Source organism: Clupea harengus, chromosome 26 (genome assembly GCF_900700415.2).
Source record: "Clupea harengus chromosome 26, Ch_v2.0.2, whole genome shotgun sequence".
Classification (NCBI taxonomy): domain Eukaryota; kingdom Metazoa; phylum Chordata; class Actinopteri; order Clupeiformes; family Clupeidae; genus Clupea; species Clupea harengus.
In genome coordinates this window covers 6,364,175-6,387,397 of record NC_045177.1, presented here as the reverse complement: position 1 = coordinate 6,387,397, position 23,223 = coordinate 6,364,175, and the positions used below count along the sequence as shown (strand labels likewise).

Here is a 23,223-nt window from a genome sequence, read left to right as displayed (position 1 = left end):
GGTCCATCTTTGTGTTGGAAATGTAAAATGATTGGAGTGGTGTACCAGACTGTTCAGAACTTTGCCCTCGAGGCTTGCTTTTGAAAGTGTCCTTTCGTAAGCCATGCTTTTTTTGTGTATGGTTGTGCGTGTGTCTGTGTGAAACTGGGGGGGGGGGGGGGCTAGTCTGGCACCTTCGTTCTCTCGTACGCTCTCTCTCACACCTCTCTGTTTCTGTCTGTCTCGTTCTCTCGTTCTCTAACCTCTCTGTTTCTCTCACTCTCTCACCTCTCTCTTTCTCTCGTTCTTTTTCTCCCTTGTGTGTTCCCTGAGGCTGGGTGTGACTCCAGAACTGTGCGCCGCTAAATTATTCAGGTATGAAGTGAGTGTTTCCTATCATTGTGCCTCCGTTACGAGGCCCAGTAAACATGTCAGAGAGCGGGGCGCACGGCCCATCAACTCCGACGTGTTGAAGACCCTCGCCAGCCGCCCCGACTGGGGAGAGGAAAAAGTGGGATTGTGGGAATGGAAAGTGTCCCGCCACCTGTTCCTCACCTCTTGTAAAGAAAATGAGCGCAATGAGACTGCAGCTAGTGTGAAGGTCGGAATGGGGAGCGGGATGGGTTTGGGTCGGAATGGGGAGCGGGATGGGTTTGGGTCGGAATGGGGGGAGGGATGGGTTTGGGTCGGAATGGGGAGCGGGATGGGTTTGGGTCGGAATGGGGAGCGGGATGGGTTTGGGTCGGAATGGGGGGAGGGGTTGGTTTAGGTCGGAATGGGGAGAGGGATGGGTTTGGGTCGGAATGGGGAGCGGGATGGGGTGGTGGTGGTTAGAGGTACGTTGGAGCTCTGTAACATTCTAAGGTGACCAGCAGCAGTAGTAGTAGTGGGGCAGGTGGTAGATTTACTAGGGTTCAAGCGGTGGAACGGGTGCCCCTGCTAGTGTTACACTTGCAACCTGGTGGGTGGTATTGATTTATGTTAAACTTGGTTCAAATTGCGTCTGAATGTCAGTTGTCATCAACGTCAGTTTACATCGGCGTCCCAGTAATATTCCAGGTGTTCCGATCAATGGAACCTTTTCGGTTCTCAAAAGGGTAGTCCATCCGAGGTGACAACAAGGCTGTCAGTCACACAGCAAGAAATGAGTCCTCTGATTGAACTTTGAACTTCTATCTGGAAATTGTGTTGCATTTGTCCACTGGTGCTTTGGTGTTCAGCCTAGGAGAGGGTGAAGGGTGAATCCCAGGTGGAGGTAGTAAGGGAGTCTCCACTCCTCGCCTTCTCATCTGTGAGCGCTGCCTCCCACCACACCCCCAGTTCCCGGCCACAAACTCGCTCCAGACGGCCGTGGTGCCAGCAGGAGGAATCTCCCTCAACCCGTCCAAGAACTCCAGGACCTGTCATAGCTGATTAGGCAAAGGGGAGAGTTACTGGTTAGAAAAAAAACTACACACACACACACTGACAGCACATCTGCCTCATTGAAAATCCTACGCAAATAAAAAAATCACCTCGTGTAAAAATCGCAGCAATGGCCTGTTCGGTTGGAAAACTTCGAGCCGTTAAAAAGAGACTGTGGAAAACATGTGACTGCGGATGTCCTTGTATTTTAGAGTCAGACATCGGCGACCACATCCAGTCAGGGTCCATCAGAGAGCCTCAGCCTAATCGTAATCATCATAATCGTGATCATCATCATCATCGCTCGTTGGACGCGGTTCTCTTCTCTTCTCTTCCACAGGCACTCTCGCTGCGGAGCGTTCCTGGGCGTGTTCTCTTCCTTTTGTTTTATGTGCAGTTTTGATAGTTCCTTTTAGTCATAAGCTCGGGGTTTTCCAAGAAAACCGCCAGCGCCTGTGCCCCGTCGTAAATGCCAAGGTCTGTAGGAAAGCTCTTAAATCCTGCTGCGGCGGGTGCGGGTGCGGGACCAGACTCCGCTAACTCGAGCGGAGTCCCCTTGAGCGGCGCGAGTTCCCCCCGTCTCGCAGCGGTGTGGTAACGGGGCCCCGCTCAGCCTCCTCGGCCCCTCAGGCCCGGGGGTTTGATGTGCTGCTTTTACAAGGATTCTCTCTCGCTTTCACTTTCACAGTCCTCCCGTACTCGAGGAGAATGAAAGCAGGGGCTTAGGGAATAGTTGGTGGGGGGTGTTTTTTTTTTTCGGAGAGCAGAGCCCGTTGCTGTGTTTAGTGGTGCCTGTGTGCGTTTTGAAGAGTGTGTGCAAAGACATCAGTTATCCCTGTCGGCTGGTGCCACAGATGGTCATTAACTTTTTTTTTTTTTTTTTTTTGATGGGAAGCACATGGTCAAGAGGAGCCACCCATCTTTACACACACACTCACACACTCACACACACGTATTGACCTGCCTCCAATATACATTTTGGACTATCCATCTCCTTCTGTCTGGAACCTCCCGGCGTGGACAGCACAGGAGGTCAGGCTGTTTGACCCTGTCTACTGACCCTCCCGACCCCCTCCGTCTCGGTCTTCCATCGTGCTCCATATCCTCCTGTCCTCTGGCTCTGACGGAGCAGAGCAACTGCGGCCCCTCCTCTCACCCCTGCGGTCAGGAATGTCTCACCACGGAGCTCCCAGTCAGCACATGGAGCCCCACGCTGACCATGCCACCGTCCACTGACGCACTTCTTTCCCATCGCCAGCGCATCAGAATCGCTAGCTGGCATGCATGGTTGGCAGAGGTTGATGTAGTCGCTGATGCCTCTCCACCCCCCTCTACCCACCCCTCCGGCTCTAAGGTTCTTCCTGGAGTTTCCAAAGTGTCCAGTCCTGCCCCCCCACCCCCTCAGAAGGGGACTATTCTCCTAGAGGGGGGGCAGCTGGCGTGGCAGATACCTGCACCTCCACAACCAACCCCGCCCCCCCCTCCCACAAACCCCCCTGTCAGGAAGTGATATTTGACTCCCATCTAGATGCTTGTGCGCACACACACAGGCGCACACACACTCTGAGTCACACTCTGAGTCGTCTGGAAGGAGAGCGTGGCCCCAGCGCCGTGGCGATAAGACACAGATAAGGCACGAAGGCTGCCGAGCCAAAGGCACCCGCTGTTCTGCCGAGAAATTAGTGTGCAGTGAGCATCGGGTTTCCTGAGGAGCGTCACACACACGCATGCACACACACACACACCCCCCCCCCCCCCCCACACACACACACACACACGCATGCACCCTCCCCCCCCACCCCACACACACACACACACACAATCTCATCCCTTTTCAGGGTCTCTGAGCTTTACGAAATGTGCCAGCTGTTCGAGAGCGGTCGTGGTCACGCTGCAGCTGCTGTAGGAACTGAAAGGGGCCGGGTGGCGAGGCTGAGGGACGGAGCCGGACGGCCATCGTTAAACCGCTCGGCCCAACACCCCCGGCTGCGCCTGCTCAGCTCACACCCAGCGCAGGAAACCAGGTGGCGGCGGTGGCCCTCCTTAACTTAACTGTGCATCGACCAGTTCCACATCAGCTTATCACCCCAATAAGTGGCAGTAATAAAAAAAGGGGGTGACATTCGGTATTACCTGCTGACAGATCTCATGATTTACGATTGCTGATGATTGCCGGCTGCTGTTTGTGTGTGTTTGTGTGTGTGTGTGTGTGTGTGTGTGTGTGTGTGTGTGTGTGTGTGTGTGTGTGTGTGTGTGTGTGTGTGTGTGTGTGTGTGTGTGTGTGTGTGTGTGTGTGTGTGTGGCTTACCCACCAGCATGTGAGGACACACACCCATCACCTGCTGTTTTTTGCTATTCATTAACGCCAAGTTGCCCAGCACCTCGTAGCGTTTCGTTTTTTTTTAAAAGTCTAGTAGCGCGGCTACTAAGTTCTCTGTGGCGCACCAAGGTCTGCTGCTGCTGCAGTGTCAGGAGGTTCCTTCCTGAAAGCCTTTTGTGTATCAGCAAGGGATTTGCACCTCAGACCGGGCCTCAGGAATGTCTGCGGACATTTTACATGGAGGCACACGGCATCCCACAGCTTCTGGGTGACACAGGGGCGGTTTTAGGTTTGGGCATCCGCGGGCTTAACACCACACGTTGGCCTCAGGGGACGGTAACTGAAACCGTGGCAATGGTAAAAACATTGAAGAAAAACAAAACGTCTAGAGTTACAAAACGAAGTAACTATTTAAAAAAAAAAAAAACCTAGAGGAATGTCATTTTCAAAAATAGTGATGCGCTAAATGTGAAGTGCTGTTTGTGAATGTCAACTTGTGGTGTCTCCGAATGTTTCCTGACAGGAGGCTGCCATGTTTGCTGTTTTGACCCGCTGCTCAGCTCATATGTCTTCTCTCTTTCTCTTACAGTCCTTTGTGCGAAGAACTTGTCAAAGAAGGACTTCTTCCGTAAGTTCATTTTTTTTATGTTTTACAACCTTTTTTTTATTTAAATTTCCTTTTACGTACTTTACGTTTTTTTTTTAAATTTATTTAGTTTATTAGCCTTAATTATATTACCTTTTTTAAAACCTTGACATTTTCTTGTTTTTGCATCATATCAAACCTCGTGCAACTGCACCCGGGTAAAAGGGTTAACACGACTCTTAAAGGGTTAAGGAGCTCTTGTGTTCTCCTTCTCTGGGTAGGAGTCTATCCGCTTGAGTGAATCTGACGATCAGATATAGAGTTTCGCCATGCAAGACAACGAGTCTCCACAAAAGGACAACCTCTTCTCGTGAAGCGTGTGCGTTGCATGTTGCGTTTTACGTGCAGTTGTGCAGGGACCGGCCTTAAAGCATATCATAAGCCTGGATCACGGCTCCTCTCCATTATGTAATATGGAAGGGGAAACGGAGCCAGTGACTAATAAATAAAGTATGGGAAGTTACGTCACAATGAACAGTGAAATGTAGCTGAGCAGTAATCCTCATTGTGACTCATCGCATTTTAGGAGCTGTAGACAGCTGTAGGTTTTCATATCATGTCTATGTATCTTTTTCTTTTTTTCTCTCTGTCTATTTCTCTCACACACACACACACATATACACACAGACATATACACACATATACATACATACACACACATATACTCACATATACACACACACATATACACATACACACCCATATACACACACACACACACTCTCATACACACAGTCAACAATTATGGCCCTGGCTGGGAAGTCCCTGAAATGGAGCCAGTTGTGCAGGTGAATGTGAATGAACAGGTCAGACCTGTGTTCAGACATACACAAACGTGTAGTTTCGTAGCCGGAGGAACAGAGGTCTACCACCAACTCTCAAATAGCACAATGCCCCCCCCACACACACACACACACACACACACACACACACACACCCTACCCCCATACATACATACATACACACACCCTACCCCCTCTGATATTTCCTATCTGTCATTTCCCTGTGTTCCCTGTGTTCAGCTAGTTGACCTGTATCCATGATGCCACTAGCCTCTTGGCAGATCATGCTTTGGTATGAACATCCATGAGCTTGCTTTTTCTGCCTCAGGCCTACCTGACCCATTCGCCAAAGTCGTCGTTGACGGATCCGGGCAATGCCACTCAACGGACACAGTTAGGAACACACTGGACCCCAAGTGGAATCAACATTATGACCTGTAAGACCCCCCCCCCCCCCTCTCCAAAAGCTCGATTTGTTTCCTGTGTCCCATCTCTGTGCGAACTGCTTGCATGCTAAATGTATAAATCAATGACATGCAGGTAACTGTGGTTACCCCATAGTTCTCTTTACAGGAACCTAGTTGTGTTACTGTGCTCTTGGTCTTTGATAGGAGAACTTGGTGCCTGCCCTTTTCACCACCACCAAACCCACTATTGTGTTCTCCCCGCCATGTGTTCTGAATGTTCCTGGTTTTGAGTTCCACTTTATTTGCAGAGGAATAAGCACGCGGGCCGGAAGACTCCACTGTGCTGTGGACTTTCACATGAGCAACAGCTAAGGGAAGCAAAAAAAAAAAAAACAGAGTAGCGTTGTTTTGGCTTTCCGCCACCAAGGAACAGATTTGAACAATTCCGACAGCGCACTCGACTGTAGAGTTACATCATTAATTAGGAAAAGAAAGGCACAAAAAAGGCAAAACAAACATTGGGTTTTGGCGGCAGTGGAGGCAGGATACACAGTAGATGTGCAGCGCATCAACGCAAACTGCCCTGAGGGGGATATCGCCGAGCTGTTTAGATGTGTGTGTGTGTGTGTGTGTGTGTGTGTGTGTGTGTGTGTGTGTGCTGGCTCCTGGAATTCAGTCTATTTCAGGATTAAATCACTTTGTTTTGTATTCTTCATCTATTGTTTTGTACTTTTTTTTGCCTCTTTGCTGTTATAAGTTATTGAATTCAGATGTTTGGGTTTTTCTTAATTTCCTTAACTAAAAATGGAGCTTAGGGTTAGTTCTTTTTTGTGTTGTCTTCATGAGGAAAGCATGCTTGGATTGTCGTCAGAGCCCCTTCATTTTCCCTTAGTCGCCCTCACAACACTAACACACAGAAGATTTCATCGGATGAAAATCACTACCACTTACAAAACGCTGTCACGAAGTGACTCAGAGCCCTTTCAGTACTTCAGTGCTCTTGAAACGAGAACAAGGCTTTTAGTTAATGTTGTATCGAAACAACATTAACTAAAAGCCTTGAATCGAGGGAAAAAGTTTGCTCAAATTGCTAATTAATTTCTTGCTCTTGAAATGAGAACAAGGCTTTTGGTTAACGTCGTATTGCACGGAAATCCATACAACGTCATGATGGGCCAACTTAATGAGTGTATTTGTCAACGTTTTTTTTTTTTTTTTTACAGTTGACTCATGATGAGTTTGGTTCTCATGTACAATCTTAGGCTTCTTTCTAATGAGCACTAGAGTTTGTGCCGCACATGGTCTTGTGCTCCTGTTTGCCTCCTATGAGAAACTCGCACTGTTGTCCGCTCTCAGGTTGTGCTGATGCCCTGTGCGCCTGTGTGTGTCTGTCATCGTAGATAGCACTGTAGTAGACGAGCAGTCGTCGCCATGGCGATCTCCATTGTAAACACGAGGCTGAAACATCTGGGATTGTTATGGTAATGAGTCGCAGATGAGCGAGAGTGAAGTTGCCAGGTGGAATTTTTGGAACGCCATGACATCATTTATGACAATGAGTTGCATAGGGCTCATTTTCACCGAAGCTTTTTAGTCTACAGTTAAAAGGCTTAGCCTCTGTCTCCAAGCATCTACGTCATATTGCAGTATTTATCTCGTCTGGACTGTCAGCGCGACGTGTGCGTGTATTAGCAGGCCGTGGCTTTTAAAACGGCAAGGGCCGACTCACTGTACACCGCCTCGAATGCTAGGAGCGCCTTCTGGAAGGGTGGGGGGGCGGGGGACGCGCCGTACCAGTGACCCCTGACCTCCCCAGCTCAGCCATAGGAAATGGCTCGCATGCCAGGGATAGCAGATGGGGGGCCGGCGCCGGGCTGGTAGGATGTGAAGGCTACCGCGCCCTCCTCCAGGCCCCCAGCCCAGCTGGACGAGCTCAGCCCAGCTCAGCGCAGCCTCCAGACTGGCCGCCTGGTCCCCTCGGCCCTCCTCTCTCTCCCCGCCATCAGCAGCAGCAGCAGCACCACCAGCACGCAGACACGCGCTCACACGGAGCGGATAGCTGCTACGCTAAGGCTAAGCGATTTAACATCCGCGGTGACTCATAGCGAGGGACTCGCCTCTCTAAGCACATGATGAGCATAGAGAAAACATATGGTCAGGGGATTTATTTATTTGTTTTTCTTTTTCTTTTTTTTTTCCTCCTCCCCACTCCTGCGTATCACTGGAAGCTTTCCATACTTGGGTGTGCAAACATGGTATCCTGCCACTGGGTTAAGTGCAGAACGCATGGATTAATTAGTACTTCGAGCTAACTTTTCCCTCGATTCATACCCCCCCGAAACATTTCGTCATGTAAAACGAAAACAATAATTCCACTCTGCTGCATCAGAGCATTGTCCCCTTCGGGAATCGGACGGGAACATCCGATTGGATCAGTGCATAGGCCTGATGGGGACAAGCCTGTGATGTGCTTGAGCTTCCCCTGTTGTGTGTGTGTGTGTGTGTGTTTTTGTGTGTGTGTGTGTGTTTTTCGGGCCAGATGTATAGTGGCTGTCCCGCTCCTTGTGATGAAGTGTCTCACAACGGTTACATCAAAGCACCAGTTTATCAAGCAGACTGAACGTCATCTCACCTCCCCCCCCATCCTATCCCTCCACCTCTCCCCCTCACACCAAGAAAACCGAGAACAGGTGGCCTCTGTCCGTGTCCCAGAAGGCCTAGCAGATCGTACCGTCTGGAGTATAGGGGAGGGGAGGTGTGTGTGTGTGTGTGTGAAATGTGCTGTCTCGCAGACACAAGGCGCTAATTAGTTTATTTTTGGCGTCATTTCACTTTGTGCTCTCCCTGGTCCGGCGGGCGCCAACTGGAGTGGGTAATGTCTCCCAGTATGCCATGCAGCCAGCCGGTCAACCCCCACCACCACCAAACACACACACACACACTCTCACACGCACAGACGATTAGCCCTGGCATGCCAGAAGACATATGGATAATTACCATGTCGCTACATAACCACAGAGGTCACTCTTATCGACTGTGTAAGATGTAGCAGTAATTCGGAGCAAATGAGCATGTGTGTCTGAAAGCCTATATACCCTCCAGCTCTGTTTTTGTGTGTGTGTGTGTGTGTGTGTGTGTGTGTGTGTGTGTGTGTGCGCGCGCATGTGTGTTGGGGCTTGTGCCTGTAATGTGTATAATTAGGCAGATCTGCAGAGACATATAGATTTCCTTTTTTCTCCTGTTGGTTTTATGAGCTCTCTAAGGCTGTGTGTGTGTGTGTGTGTGTGTGTGTGTGTGTGTGTGTGTGTGTGTGTGTGTGTGTGTGGAGTGAGGTAGTTTTCTTAACGTCTGGAGGGGCACTGCTAGCTGTAATAACTACCTTGCTTACATACCCTGAATCTGACGCATGCCAGCTTGCCCATTAGCTCCTCCGGTGCTATTTCTCAGTCATTTGGCCCTGCAGAGCTCGTGGACTGCGCTGACAGTTCACCCCCACCCCCCCCCTCCCCCACTCACCACCCGGCCCAACCGTCCACCAGACATTTAGTCATTGTTTTGTCTGGATTTTTCCATCGCTTGTTTACCCAAACTCGATCTGTTTGCACCCCGCGTTAATCACCCCACGCTTTGCATGGCAGAAGATTTTTATTGGAATACTTAAGTCTTAAAAAGTGGATTAACAACCGTTTTATTGGAATACTTTTGTCTTAACAACAAGGATTGAGAACACTTTGTTAGTTCCCTTGTCCTGTTGACAGTTGTTCAGCAAAACAAAAAGACAAGATGCAGACTTCATCGTGTGGGAACGCAAACCCTGATGGACACAGACTTTATTAATGTTTAAACACAGGCCTTGTGTGCCGAGGGACCAAACGCTCCTCTTGCGGCTGAACCACGTGCACAGCTCCTCTCGTACAGTCATGGTGCTGATGCTCTGGAGGGCACGTGGGCAAATTATCCAAATGTCCAGTTATAGTGCTGCAGCAGCAGAAGCCGTCTGTGTCTGTGTGTGTGTGTGTGTGTCTGTGTGTGTGTGTGTGTGGCTAACTTCGACCATGGTGTCTTTCCTGGCGGCGAGAGGATAACCTCCTCTAACTGACCCTATGCCATGGTCAGAGGTGTGTGTGTGTGTGTGTGTGTGTGTGGGGGGGGGTGGGTGGTTTTGCTGGGAAAGCTGTAATTAGAGCTGTGTTGAGTGTTTACTGTAACTACTGTCTGACGGTGGCCGTTTTTTGCCTTTTTTTTATCGGAGTGTGTGTGTGTGTGTGTGTGTGTGTGTGTGTGTGCGCATGCATGTTGGGGAGGGGTGGTGTGGGGGGGGGGGGGTTGTTGGTGAGACGTGATGTGGGGGACTTCCTCTGTAGTCATGGCGACTTGGCGCTGTGCGGCGTGGCGAGGAGAGGCAGACAGACGTGCATGTCAGACTGAATCCAAGTCACAGACAGAGTTAACCACACGCTCGCCACAATGACGGGGCTAAAAGGAGAAGAGGAAAAAGCAGAAATAACACCTTACATTTGTGTGTGTGTGTGTGTGTGTGTGTGTGTGTGTGTGTACACATGCATTTGTGGTGCACTGTCTGGGGGACTGGCCAGCTATTACGCTTCTTGAAGTTCGTGTTAAACCAACTGAGGAACAGAGTTGTCAACTTTTTTTTATTCTGACCCCCAGTCAGTCCTCCACAGTCTGATTGCTGTGAAATATATAGAGGAACTTGCTACTGTTCTAGCCATGAACCTAACATTTAATATGGTTCAGATTATAATATGAATATTATATATGATTCATAATATTGTATACCTCAAGATATTGTAGCAATGTAATAATACATAGATGTTATAATGCATACATTGCCTTTACATTTCAAATGTATGTGTGTGCAGGTACATCGGTAAATCGGACTCCATCACCATCAGTGTGTGGAACCACAAGAAGATCCATAAGAAGCAGGGGGCCGGGTTCCTGGGCTGTGTGCGCCTCCTGTCCAACGCCATCAACCGCCTCAAAGACACTGGCTGTATGTCTACTCGTCAGTTCACTTTTATTCACTTTTATTCACTTTTTATTCATTCAGAATAGACATGGTCTTAAAGTGCTTTACAGAGCCCAAGGCCTGAACCCCTCTAGCTCCTGTCTCTGTCTGTCTCTCTGTCTCTCTCTGTCTCTCTGTCTGTCTCTCTGTGTCTGTCTGTCTGTCTCTCTCTTTCTGTCTCTCTGTCTCTCTCTGTCTCTCTCTGTCTGTCTGTCTGTGTCTGTCTGTCTCTCTCTGTCTGTCTGTCTGTGTCTCTGTCTGTCTCTCTGTCTCTCTCTCTCTGTCTCTCTGTGTCTGTCTGTCTGTCTCTCTGTCTGTCTCTCTGTCTCTCTCTCTCTCTCTGTCTCTGTCTGTCTGTGTCTCTCTCTGTCTCTCTGTGTCTCTGTCTGTGTCTGTCTGTCTGTCTCTCTCTCTCTGTGTCTGTCTGTCTCTGTCTGTCTCTTTCTCTGTCTTTCTCTGCCTGTTTTCTCTCTCTCTCTCTCTCTCTCTCTCTCTCTCTCTCTCTCTCTCTCTCTCTCTCTCTCTCTCTCTCTGTGCGTTTGTGTGTGTGTGGATAAACACCACAAGACCACGAGACTTTTTGTGGACTCATCAGCATGACTGCACATCCGTCTCTTATGCAGACGTCTAATTTTCTATGGGCAGCAGCTCAGAGTCCATATGGCTGGAGGAGCGGCAGAAATAAATAGGCCATAAAAGTGCTGTGAGCTGCCTCCACCGGCCAGTCACAGCATCTGCCATTAACTTAGCTATTGATTGATGGCCATATGGATGTCTGGCACCGCTCCCCGTCTTCTCTCCCCTGCGTTCACCGACCCTCCCCCCGGCTGGGCAGCTGGGGGTCGGGAGCCAGCCTGGCTGGCTGTGCTGGCTGGGCACGGGGTTCCGTTGCTGTCGCCGTCGCCGTCGCCGTCGCCGTCGCCATGGCCACCGTGCGCCCGAGGAGGCACCTGGGAGCCATGGCTCATCTGTGTGACGATGCCATCATCGAGGCGCCCCCCCCCCCCCCCCCCCCGGAGGGCTCCAGCTGCCCCCAGACATCAGGAGCGGCCCCCGCCTCCACACCCCTCCCACCCTTCCCCCCGTGGATGGTGCCGACTGGCCCCCATGGCTCTCTGGGTCTGGGTGGGGGTTGTGTTTTGGGTCGGGGTGTATAGGGCTCCATAGTGCAGTGTTCATGTTGGTGTGTAGCATATCTTTAACATCCTGTGCCATTTTCGTCTTTGTACGTTTCCTGCGTCGGTGCTGAGTTAAGTGCAACAGCCAGCTCGTCAGCCGTATGATGTCATGGCAGATGTGGCAGCTCGCGGCGCGCTCCGTTGCTGTGAAACCGTCGCCATGCCTACAGCGATGACGCCATCACCTGAGCTCCTCGCCGCAACAGGCGTTTACACGGCTGCACCATGACAGACACATTTTCCACTACGTTACACTTCAATGTGTTTTTCTACCTTTTTTTTCCCCCCTCTCCACACGATCATCCAGATCATACACCTCTCTAACTACGTATTTGTTCACGTCACACCATCTTATGTGGTGACTTCATCTCTGAACAAGGTAGCTGTGTGTGTGTGTGTGTGTGTGTGTGTGTGGGTTGTGTGTTTTTTTTTTTTTTTCTTCTTTTCTTTACACAGCACCACTCAAGTCAATTTGTTTTAATACATGGCAAGAACAAGATGCTGGTGCATCTGGAGCTTAATGGTAGGTGTTTGGATTTGTTTTGGTGGTTTGGAATGCAGACGTGCCTGCAAGCCTGGCTGTGAGGTTCAGCGGGCCCCGGAGCCTTCTGCTGTTTTTAGCTCAGGCCACCGCCACCGCTGCTGCTGCTGCTGCTGCCATCTCCTGCCCGGCTGCCGCCACCGGCGTTTGCAGGGGCCGCGGGGGCCAGGAAGTGCGTCTAGCCGTAGCTCCTCTCCTCTCTGCCATGGGCCCTGTGGTCGCGCAGTGACAGCTGGCGGCCGCCGCGTTTCCTCGAAGCTCGGCACGCAGCGAGCGGAGCGGAGCAGACATGCAAAGCGCCAGCAGATCTTTATCTCCCCTGACGATCTGAGTATCGCTGTCTGTGAGTTCCTCTCGCCTCCATTCATACAGACTCCGACTGTCTTCAGATACGTCTGCCTCTCTCTCTCTCTCTCTCTCTCTCTCTCCCCTCCCTCTGTCTTCTCATCTGTTCTCTCCTCACGTCTCAGCTGTGCTAGATTGGCACGTATCACCGTCCTCATCATCGTCATTGCAGGTATACGTCGGAGTCGTAGCCGTTTAGCCAACCGAAAATACACACAGCAGACTTCTCTTTCTTGTGGTTATATGCTTTCCTTTTCTGCTCCCCTCCCCCGCACCCCCCCCAACCCCCCCCGCACCACACAACCTTTGTACTCATCCGTCTGTATTTGGGGCCCTTCGAAATGATCTTCAGATGTTTGCACACGGATTTGGTTACTTGTGTTTTTTTTGTTTTTTTTCTCTTCCTCCCCCGTCCACCTCCTCCTCCTCCTCCTCCTCCTCCTCCTTTTAAACTGCTTACCATTCCAGCCGTGTAACCGTTACCCTGGCAGTGTTTAGTCTAGACATGCATCCTGAGTGGGATTCACATGACGGGCAGACAGCACCAGAGCTGGACGGTCATGTTCCCTCTTGTCTGTCTGGGGGGAGGGGTGGAGGGGTATTGGGGGTGGAGAGTGAAAGTTGTACCCATTCTGTCCCGTGCCCCACAACCACCTACTCCCCTAAAACACTGTCCTGCACCCCATCCCCCCCCCCCCTCCCCCTGCTCCTGCCTGACATTGCGTGCGTTGTCTTCAGTGGAAAACGCCCCAGCGAAGACCGAAAGGTTGTGCAAAGCCAAGCTGACATTTTACAAGCGGAGCCCCGGTGAGCCACGCTTGGTCAGGGAGTTAGGAGGAGCAGCAGCAGCAGCAGCAGCACCGCCACGGACATGACTCATCCCCAAACCCCCACCCCGCCACCCCCCAAAACCCTCCCGGACTCTAAATCCCCATCACCGGTCCTGCGGCGGGCTCCGCCGACCTCGCCGACCCGAACTCCCTCAGATCTCGGCGAACTCCAGCGAGCTGTTATGTCTGCGCGCCCCGGCCTTTCATGTTTTAGCCGTAGCAGATTGTTTGGCAGCGGCGGTTTGGAAGAGGAATGTGTGGCAGTGTGGCAGTCTGGAATCATTCGCTTCTTTCTCCTTCTCTTCCCTTTTTTTTTTTTCTTTTTTTCCTCTCTCTCCCCCTGTGTTGGTTGAGGTTGCTTATTGCTGTCTCCTTTAATCAACAGATCACAGACTCGACCTCAACAAGCTGGGCCCCAACGACAATGAAACTGTGAGGGGACAGATTGTGGGTGAGTAGCAGCTTTACTGAGGTCGCTTATCTTCTGTCTGTCTGTCTTATCTATATATCTATCTATCTGTCTGGCTGTCTGCCTTTCTGTCTCTCTCACAGTATTTATTTCTCTCTCGCTCTCACTCTTATACTCACACACACACACACACACACACACACACACACACACACACACACACTTAAAGCTCTAGACTCATTGTCCATCATCCCTGACTGTGTGTGAGTGTGTACAAACCTGCAAGCAAGAGAAAGGGGAAACAGAAAACCACTCATATTCATGAGCCGCTTGGCCCTCTATCCCTCCAACCCCAAACCCCCCCCCTTCCTCTCTCTCTCACACACACACACACACACACACACAGTGAGAGACAGACAGACAGACAGACAGACAGACACACACACACACACACACCAACCCTCCAATCAAAGCACTGCAAAGCAGAGCACACAGCACGCGTGTCCTCAATCCATCAGCAACTGAAACCAGCACAGGAATACTTCTGTCCCCAATGTAGCCGCACTCCATCTTAATCAGTCCTAGCCTCTCAGTCTCTCACACACACATACGCATACATGCACATGCACATGCACACATACACATTTACACGCACATACACACATACATTCACACGCACATACACACATATACACATACACACATACACAAATTCACATTCACACGCTCATACACATTCACACGCTCATACACATTCACACGCTCATACACATTCACACACACTCACACACACACTCACACACACACACACTCACACACACACACACACACGCACTCTCACACACACGCACACAAGCACGCACACGCACTTTCTCCCACCCACCCACACTCTCACGCATACATGCACATGCACACATACACATTTACACGCACACACACACACACACTCACACATGCATACATACATACAGGGTCTGTCACTCACTCAGACGCACACACATTCACAAGCATGCGGTCACCATGTCTCAGTCTCACACACACACCACACACCATTCTCTCTCCTACACCTCTATGTCTGGACACACTTGTCATCGGCGTCTGCGTCTGGTTTTGTTTTTCCGCCCGTGTCACCCAGTGAGCCTGCAGTCACGTGACCGCATCGGCAGCGGAGGCCCCGTGGTGGACTGCAGCCGGCTGTTCGACAACGACTTACCTGACGGGTGCGTTCTCTCCTTCATCCCTCTTTCCCTCCATCTCCCTCTCTCTCTTGCTCTCTTTCTCTCTTGCTCTCTTTCTCTCTTGCTCTCAATCTCTCTTGCTCTCTTTCTCTCTTGCGCTCTCTCTCTTGCTCTCTCTATCATGTGCTCTCTCTCTCTCTCCTTCCCTCCATTCTCCTCCCTCCATCTGTCTCTCTCTCCCTCTCTCCTATTCCGTCTCTCCATCGCTCACCCAGGCCTGTCATCAGCAGTGGGGTGTGCGTGCCCACCGGTGGGCGAGGGGAGGGCTAAAGATTTAGGGGCGACGGATTTTGCTGGCAGTTAAAGGTGCTTTACAGTAACGGTTTATGGCAATGACCTTCTCACTTTGCATGCTTGCTCATAAATCATTTGGGGGTCGTACAGCTGAAGTCGACCCGCCGCTGCCCCCAGCCACAGCGGTTCACTGTATGTGTGCACGCTCTCTGCTCTTGACCTAGTGTGTGTGACTGCATGTTTGCATAGATACGACTTAATGCATGTGTATATGTGTTCGTGTCAGAGACGGGACAGATTTATGCACAAATATGAATGATTTACACTCTCTTACTGTGTGTGTGTGTGTGTGTGTGTGTGTGTGTGGATATGCAGCTGGGAGGAGAGGAGAACCGTGTCTGGCCGGATCCAGTACCTCAACCACATCACGCGCACCACTCAGTGGGAGAGACCAACCAGGTGAGTGCCTGCTGCACCGCAGACCCCCCGTGCACCCGCTAATGTTTCACCCGCTCGCTCGCTCAGACTTTCCGCCGCAACCGGGGGAATTACCATATTTTCCAGTCACGTCCCGCTCTTGCAGAATCAAGAATTTCCGTCCACAATTATGGCCAACTCGTCTACGCCTAATTTGGACGGGCGACCAACTCTCATGCCCCGATTGTTCTGTGATTTTTAGTTTCTGAAGTCCCAAAACCGCCGGGCACACAGACTGCCAGCTCCCCGTCCCTTGTCGATCCCATTTCCGACTAATAACAATGGTCATAACCAACAACTTTATGTCCACACACCTCAGAGAGTCAGTCGTGTGTTTTTAAAAATAAATATGATATAAATATAATATTGTGTTGCAGATATGTAATGTTTGTTCAGCATTTGCAACCCTCTGGCTCCACCACCATAATAATTTTGTGCTTCATAAGTCCGTTTCTGCCGCGTTATTTCTACTTTGGGGAAGTGACTTACGCAATACTCCGAGGAGCCCTTAAACTGCGGCTTGTGTTTTAGCCCAGTAAAAGGGAAATTGGCTCGGCTAAACAATCAAACAAATAAACGACTCCGTTGCGTTCTTTTTCTTTTTTTTTTCCTGGGAGTTGTTTGTTGTTGGGCGGGGCGGAGGAGATAGCCGAGGCGTCTGCGGCGCTGGAAGTGTGGAGACTCAGACAGACCGGGTCAGTCTGGGCGGCTAGACGGCTGGCTGCAGGGCTGACCCCGCCCCCCCCCCCCTCCCATACGCACGCACACACACTCTCTCTCTCTCGCTCACTCACTCACACACACACACACACACACACACACACACACCAACCCCTCTCAGCACGACCCCCACACCCTCTCGGTGCTTATCACAGCCCTTCCTGCCTCAGCGCCAGCTAGCTACACAGGACACACACACACACACACACACACACACACACACACACACACACACACAGTCATTCACTCGCACTTATACATACATACACACACACACACACACACACACACACACACACACACACACACAGGACACACACACACACAGTCATTCACTCGCACTTATACATACATACACACACACACACACACACACACACAGGACACACACACACACAGTCATTCACTCGCACTTATACATACACACACACACACCGACACACACAGTCATTCACTCACACTTGTACACACACACACACACACAGTCATTCACTCACACTTGTACACACACACACACAATCTCACTAACACTAATACACACACACACGTAGGCTCACTAACACACACATTTTCTTAGGCCTGTTCATACCAAACTAAATTCCACACTTGGGCATCCACCACACACTCATACACTACACACACGGCTGCAAATATGACCTCCAGATTAAGACCTAAACACAGACCTTGACATAGTTTCCACTTCTGTCATTCTGTCATTGTATCTCATTCTTACCAGGCTGGGTGCCCACATGCTGATTTTGTGGGGGAAATGAAACCAGCTGCATTATTTTAGGAGGCCACATCAGCACATGCCACATGTAAAACATACACGTCTATATGACTGTGGGGTTGAATAAACCTCTCTCTCTCTCTCTCTCTCTCTCTCTCTCTCTCTCTCTCTCTCTCTCTCTCTCTCTCTCTCTCTCTCTCTCTCTCTCTCTCTCTCTCTCTCTCTCTGTCTGTGTCTGTGTCTGTGTCTGTGTCTGTGTGTGTGTGTGTGTGTGTGTGTAGGCCTGCCTCTGAATACTCCAGCCCTGGCCGGCCCCTGAGCTGCCTGGTAGATGAGAACACGCCCATCCTGGACTCGAACGGTGTCGGCGCGGTGTCGAGCGGCCAGCAGTGCGACCCGCGCGCGCAGGAGCGCCGCGTCCGCTCCCAGAGGCACCGCAACTACATGAGCCGCACCCACCTGCACTCCACCCCCGACCTGCCCGAGGGATACGGTCAGTGCCCTCTCCTCTTCTCCTCTCCCAGACACACACACACCACCAGCCTGAGACATACCCATCGAGACATACCCATCGAGACATACCCATCGAGACATACCCACCGAGACATACCCACCGAGACATACCCACCGAGACATACCCACCGAGACATACCCACCGAGACATACCCACCGAGACATACCCACCGAGACATACCCACCGAGACATACCCACCGAGACATACCCACCGAGACATACCCATCGAGACATACCCATCGAGACATACCCATCGAGACATACCCATCCATCCACCACTATGTGTATATGCTCCCACACTTCCCTATCAGTATAGATGTGTAGGTAGGAATGCACAGTTTTGAAGTCTCTCTAAGCAATGCCTCATTAAAGTGAGTGCTGTGTGACTGTATGCAAAGTCACTCATGAAGCGTCTCTGGTTTCGGTCGGGTCGCTTGTAGTCTGTGCTGGTTAGGTCTGTTTTAAGACCGTAAGAGCCCTCTTCTCTGCAGGCCTCTCGTGTTTACAGAGACGGGCCTCTGACCGATCCCCTTCCGTCCCACGATCACGCGACCACATCATAGGTTGTGTGTGTGTGTGTGTGTGTGTGTGTGTGTGTGTGTGTGTGTGTGTGTGTGTGTGTGTGTGTGTGTGTGTGTGTGTGTGTGTGTGTGTGTGTGTGTGTGTGTGTGTGTGTGTGTGTGTGCGATGCCTACTCTGAGGTTGACGTATGCGGTAATGTAATGCATGTCTGTGGGTCCCAGGGGTCCCAGCAGGGCCGTTTTGTTGTGGGGCTGTAATGTGATCCGTCAGACCTGCTGAGGAGCAGTTCCCCTCGGAGGAGTTCATGCTGTAGGGGGGGTCTGATCGTGGCCCTCCCCAGCAGGCTCTTATAAATATAATAATAATAATATAAACACCATGTTGACTTTATCGGGGGGTTCTGTGAGCACTGCTGCCTTTCCTCCTTTGCCTTCCTCATCCTGACCTCGATGGTATGGATTTTATACTGGTGATGAATAGCCACCATTCATTGGTTTCTCTGCAGCACTTAAGGGCAACTGCACTAAAGCATTGTGTTTTTCAAATGGCCTCTAGCATCTCAGTCCCCCCTTGAGACATAGACAAAGGCACACACACACACACACACACACACACACACACACACACACACACACACACACACACACACGCATGCATGTCACATGGGCTGCATTCTCGGCCATGCCAGGAAAGCGGCGTGCACACACACACACACACACACACACACACACACCCCCTTGTCAGCGATGATGGAGGAGTCTGGGCCGCGGCCCCTTCCCACTGGCCTCCCCGAGCCACTGGTTTCCGCTGCTGTTTGTCTTCAGATAGCGTCCGCTGACAGAGCCACGACCAGACAGTCTCAGGGCCGGGGTCACGCCAGGACGTCCCAGGTCAACACTGCCGCCGCCGCCGCCGTGCCAGGCCTGGACGCTGTGCCAGGGGCGATATATAGGGCAGGAATGGAAGACTGGGCCCAGGGAGAGTGCCCTTTTAATGTGCCCGTTTCAGACGACGGTCGGAGAGAGCTGATAGCGGCGTGATCTGATTAGCCGCTGTGCGGCACTCAAGAGGGTTGTGCTTCTGCTGGGAAGAGTTTAAGATTGGGATCAGCCGTTTGGTAGAAGGACATCAGGCCTTTTACGCTCATGCAGCACACACTGATCTTGAGTGTCACACACAGTTAGGCATGCCCCCCCCCAGCCCCCCCCCCCCCCCCTTCTCTTCACCCCCTCGCCACTTCTGCTTTCCCATCTTCCAAGAAAGTGGGGCTCATGACAGCCCTAATCAACACAGTCACAGTGTGTGTGGCGGGGTGTGTGTGTGTGTGTTTGTATGTTTTACGACTCAGTGTTTGCAAACACTTCCCTGGGCTACGGAGCATTCCGACCGTGCTGAGTGATATTCCCACACAGAGAGAGGGAGGGAGCGAAGGAGGGAAGAGGAGAGAGGGAGGGAGAGAGAGGGGCGAGACGGGGGGAAGGCATTTCCCTTACGAGGACCCAACGTGTTGAAAGGCCTGCTTTTGGCCAGCTCGGCAAAGTGTCTCTTCCAGCTGAGGTCATTGCACAACTCCTGCTGGCGATATTGTGTGTGTGTGTGTGTGTGTGTAACACTTTCAGGGCTGTTGGCCTCTCTCTCCTGTGTCTCATGTGATGGACTGTGGACCATCAGAACACAACCATGTGCGCTCCGTTACTACCTAGTGTCCTTAAATGCCTGGATCAGTTAATGTTTTAAAGGCTGCCACTTGGGCGCTTATCCCTCAACTTTTAACCCCTTGGTCCTGTCGGGCGCATGGTGCATTCCTGCCCTCTTGATTGGATAGTAGAGTGAACTCTCTTAGTAAATACTCTTTCAGGGTAAGCTCTCTTAGCTTACCCTGAAAGAGTATTTACTATTTTAGTAAATACTCTTTTAGAGTAAACTATTTTAGGTTAGGGTTGTCAAAATAACGTACTTTTTGTTTATTATTAATGAATGCATATAAATAATGAATGCCGATTAATCACACACTGTGATGCTCCTTGATCCCATGTGTCAATGTGCACTGCTCGGTGGCGGCCATATTGGATGGCGATAGTGGCCAGTCTGCGTTGCGGTGATGGATCGTCTTTCTCCCACCGCACGCTTTTGAGGTGGAGTTGGTATCGGTGGTTTGGGCTGTATCTGTAGTTGGATGTTAGGTCTACAGCCTCATCATTGCATTATTTGCGTACACCACCTCGTCTTCAGGAAATCCGCAATCTAGCAAGATTTGACCAGTGCTTGAGTTGTTTGTATGCAATGTTTAAGTTACCTTGCTAGTTTTAGACATAGATGGGTTAATCAGGAAATAAAGTAGACAGCCCTAATTTTTTTCAAAGTTAGTCTTTTAGAGTAAACTCTTTTTAGTAGATACTCTTTTAGAATAAACTTTTAGTATACATGAAGAGCTAGCTCAGGCACAAACATACCACATGGGCAGTGTGAGTACTGTCAGAATCTTGAGAGGGGTTTAACTGGCCCTGGGTTGAGTACAAGGTTAATCACGGCCTTGTCAAGTCTTATGGTCTCACTTGTTTTTTGTACTTCAGTCAATCAATCAATCAATCAATTCAATCTTATATAGCGCTTCTCTATATACCCGAAGTCGCTTTACAGAGTCCAGAGTCCAGCAGTCATTCATACACAGTCATACTGGTGGTGGTAAGCTACCTCAGTAGCCACAGCTGCCCTGGGGCAGACCGACAGAAGCGTGGCTGCCAATCAGCGCCAACGGCCCCTCCGACCACCACCAACATTCATTCATATTCATACAATGCAATGCATGTCTTTATGATGGTGGGGGAAACCGGAGTACCCGGAGTAAACCCACGCAGGCACGGGGAGAACATGCAAACTCCACACAGAAAGGGCCTGGAACGACCTGGAACGACCAGGATTCGAACCCAGGGCCTTCTTGCTGTGAGGCGACAGTGCTAACCACTGAGCCACCGAAATTTACTTCAAATTTAACGTTCAACTATAGCTATAAGGAAGTTGACCAAGCCTGCTTACCATTCCATCACACGAATGAGTGCATTGGTGTCCCGAACAGGGCACACACACTGTGCTGTTGTTGTGTTTCTCCGTCCAGTGATCTGGTATTCAAGTCTTCCCTCTGACTCAACGGAGCGGAGTGTCTCTGGGTCTCTAGTGGGTCTGTCCAGACTCTAACTCCGCTGCAGGCCAGAACGAGGCCGTGGAGTTGGACGGGTAAACATCTTTTGATGTGACGCATAGCGCTTCTGGCCTGGGAGAGAGAGAGCGCGAGCGAGAGAGTGTGTAGACTTAATGTGGTGAGCATAGATGCGTGTGCCATGGTCCTCGGTCCTGGCCCGCTTGGCAAGCTCTCCTTTTTGTTCATTTGTTTCGGGCTCTTGCGTTTGAGGTCCGTGTGGCGGTGATGAGTGCCGTAATTGTGAACAGCACTTACGAGAGAGAAGAACAGAGAGAGACGGAGAGATGGAACTGGCAGAGATGAGTCACACTAATATGCCCCGGAGGAGATCCCTTGGTCTGGGTGTCTTTTGTTTTGGTCGAGGAGGAACGCAGTTACTGAACACCAGAGATGCCGTGGGAAGGAGAGAGAGAGATGGGGAAAGACGGGTGGATGGATGGAGAACAGGGTGTGTGTGTGTGTGTGTGTGTGTGTGTGTGTGTGTGTGTGTGTGTGTGTGTGTGGGGGGGGGGGTGTTGTGTATACATCTACTGTTGGGTGCCAGGAGGAGCTCAGCATCTGGAAACATCTCAGTCATGCAGACCTACACTCCTCCCTGTGTTATACACACACACACACACGCACGCTCAAACTCACACACACGCACACACACACACACGCACACACACACACACGCACACACACATACACGCACGCTCAAACTCACACACATACACGCACGCTCAAACTCACACACACAAGCTCACACACACGAACATAACTCTTCAATTTGAGCTAACTCTCCCCTTCCTCATTTGACCCCACAGAGCAGAGGACCACGCAGCAGGGCCAGGTCTACTTCCTCCACACGCAGACCGGCGTCAGCACGTGGCACGACCCCAGAGTACCCAGGTACGCCACCACACCACACCACACCACACCACACCACACCAACCCCCTAATCAACCCCTGAACCGTCCCTGGTGAACCGGAAAAACTGCCTAAGAGGACCAGAGCGGAACAAACCTGGGCTAGCCGGAGTGCTCCTCGTAGCCAGAGTTTGATTAGAGTGTCGGTATCGGCGTGTCCGTGATGGTTTACAGCTGGCTAGAGGCGCACCATGCCCTGGTCTCTGGCTGTTGGGGTGGGAAGCCAAAGCCTCTGTCCTTCATGTTCGCGTGTGAGTTGGTTTCAAGTGTTGTGTATTATGTCTGTATCCTGACATATTTATGAACACACTTGGGAGGCCTCTGCCAGAGCAGGCTTAAGGGAAATACAGCAGACTTGGAATATGGCTGTTTGTGTGTGTGTGTGCGTGCATGCCTCTGTGTGTGTGTGTGTGTGTGTGTGTGTGTGTGTGTGTGTGTGTGTGTGTGTGTGTGTGTGCGTGCCTCGTGTGTGTGTGTGTGTGTGTGCGTGCATGCCTCGTGTGTGTGTGTGTGTGTGTGCGTGCATGCCTCGGTGTGTGTGTGTGTGTGTGTGTGTGTGTTTGTTTGTGTTTGTGTGCGCGTGTGTGGCCCTGTTCATTCATCTCCAAAAAGTGGTTTGAGGTTTTTTTTTTTAATTATACTTTTTATATCTGTTAGAGCTCTATTCACCTCAGGTTCCTGCTGGTCAGCCCAGGGTAATTCCCTGCCCCCCCCCCCCGCGCCCCCTTTTGAGGCTGGTGCCATCAAATCCACCAGAGCTGCATGTCTGACTGAAGGACCCCCATTTAAACAGCCGCTAAACAAACAG

The 23,223-nt window shown here is 50.9% G+C and overlaps 1 protein-coding gene across 6 annotated transcripts in view; it reads left to right on the top strand.

The window, feature by feature from the left end:
• Positions 1-23,223, top strand: part of LOC105900188 (E3 ubiquitin-protein ligase SMURF2) — a 62,927-nt gene that overhangs the window by 20,703 nt on the left and 19,001 nt on the right. For 4 of the 6 annotated variants that reach the window (XM_031563536.2, XM_031563534.2, XM_031563537.2 and 1 more), the window contains exons 2-9: positions 4,293-4,331; positions 5,460-5,568; positions 10,422-10,567; positions 13,850-13,915; positions 15,009-15,093; positions 15,721-15,804; positions 17,554-17,765; positions 22,314-22,398. In XM_031563536.2, the coding sequence (XP_031419396.1) occupies positions 4,293-4,331; positions 5,460-5,568; positions 10,422-10,567; positions 13,850-13,915; positions 15,009-15,093; positions 15,721-15,804; positions 17,554-17,765; positions 22,314-22,398 (826 nt within the window). The remainder of the gene's footprint in view (positions 1-4,292; positions 4,332-5,459; positions 5,569-10,421; positions 10,568-13,849; positions 13,916-15,008; positions 15,094-15,720; positions 15,805-17,553; positions 17,766-22,313; positions 22,399-23,223) is intronic. The other 2 variants (XM_031563538.2, XM_031563539.2) reach the window with 1 other exon arrangement.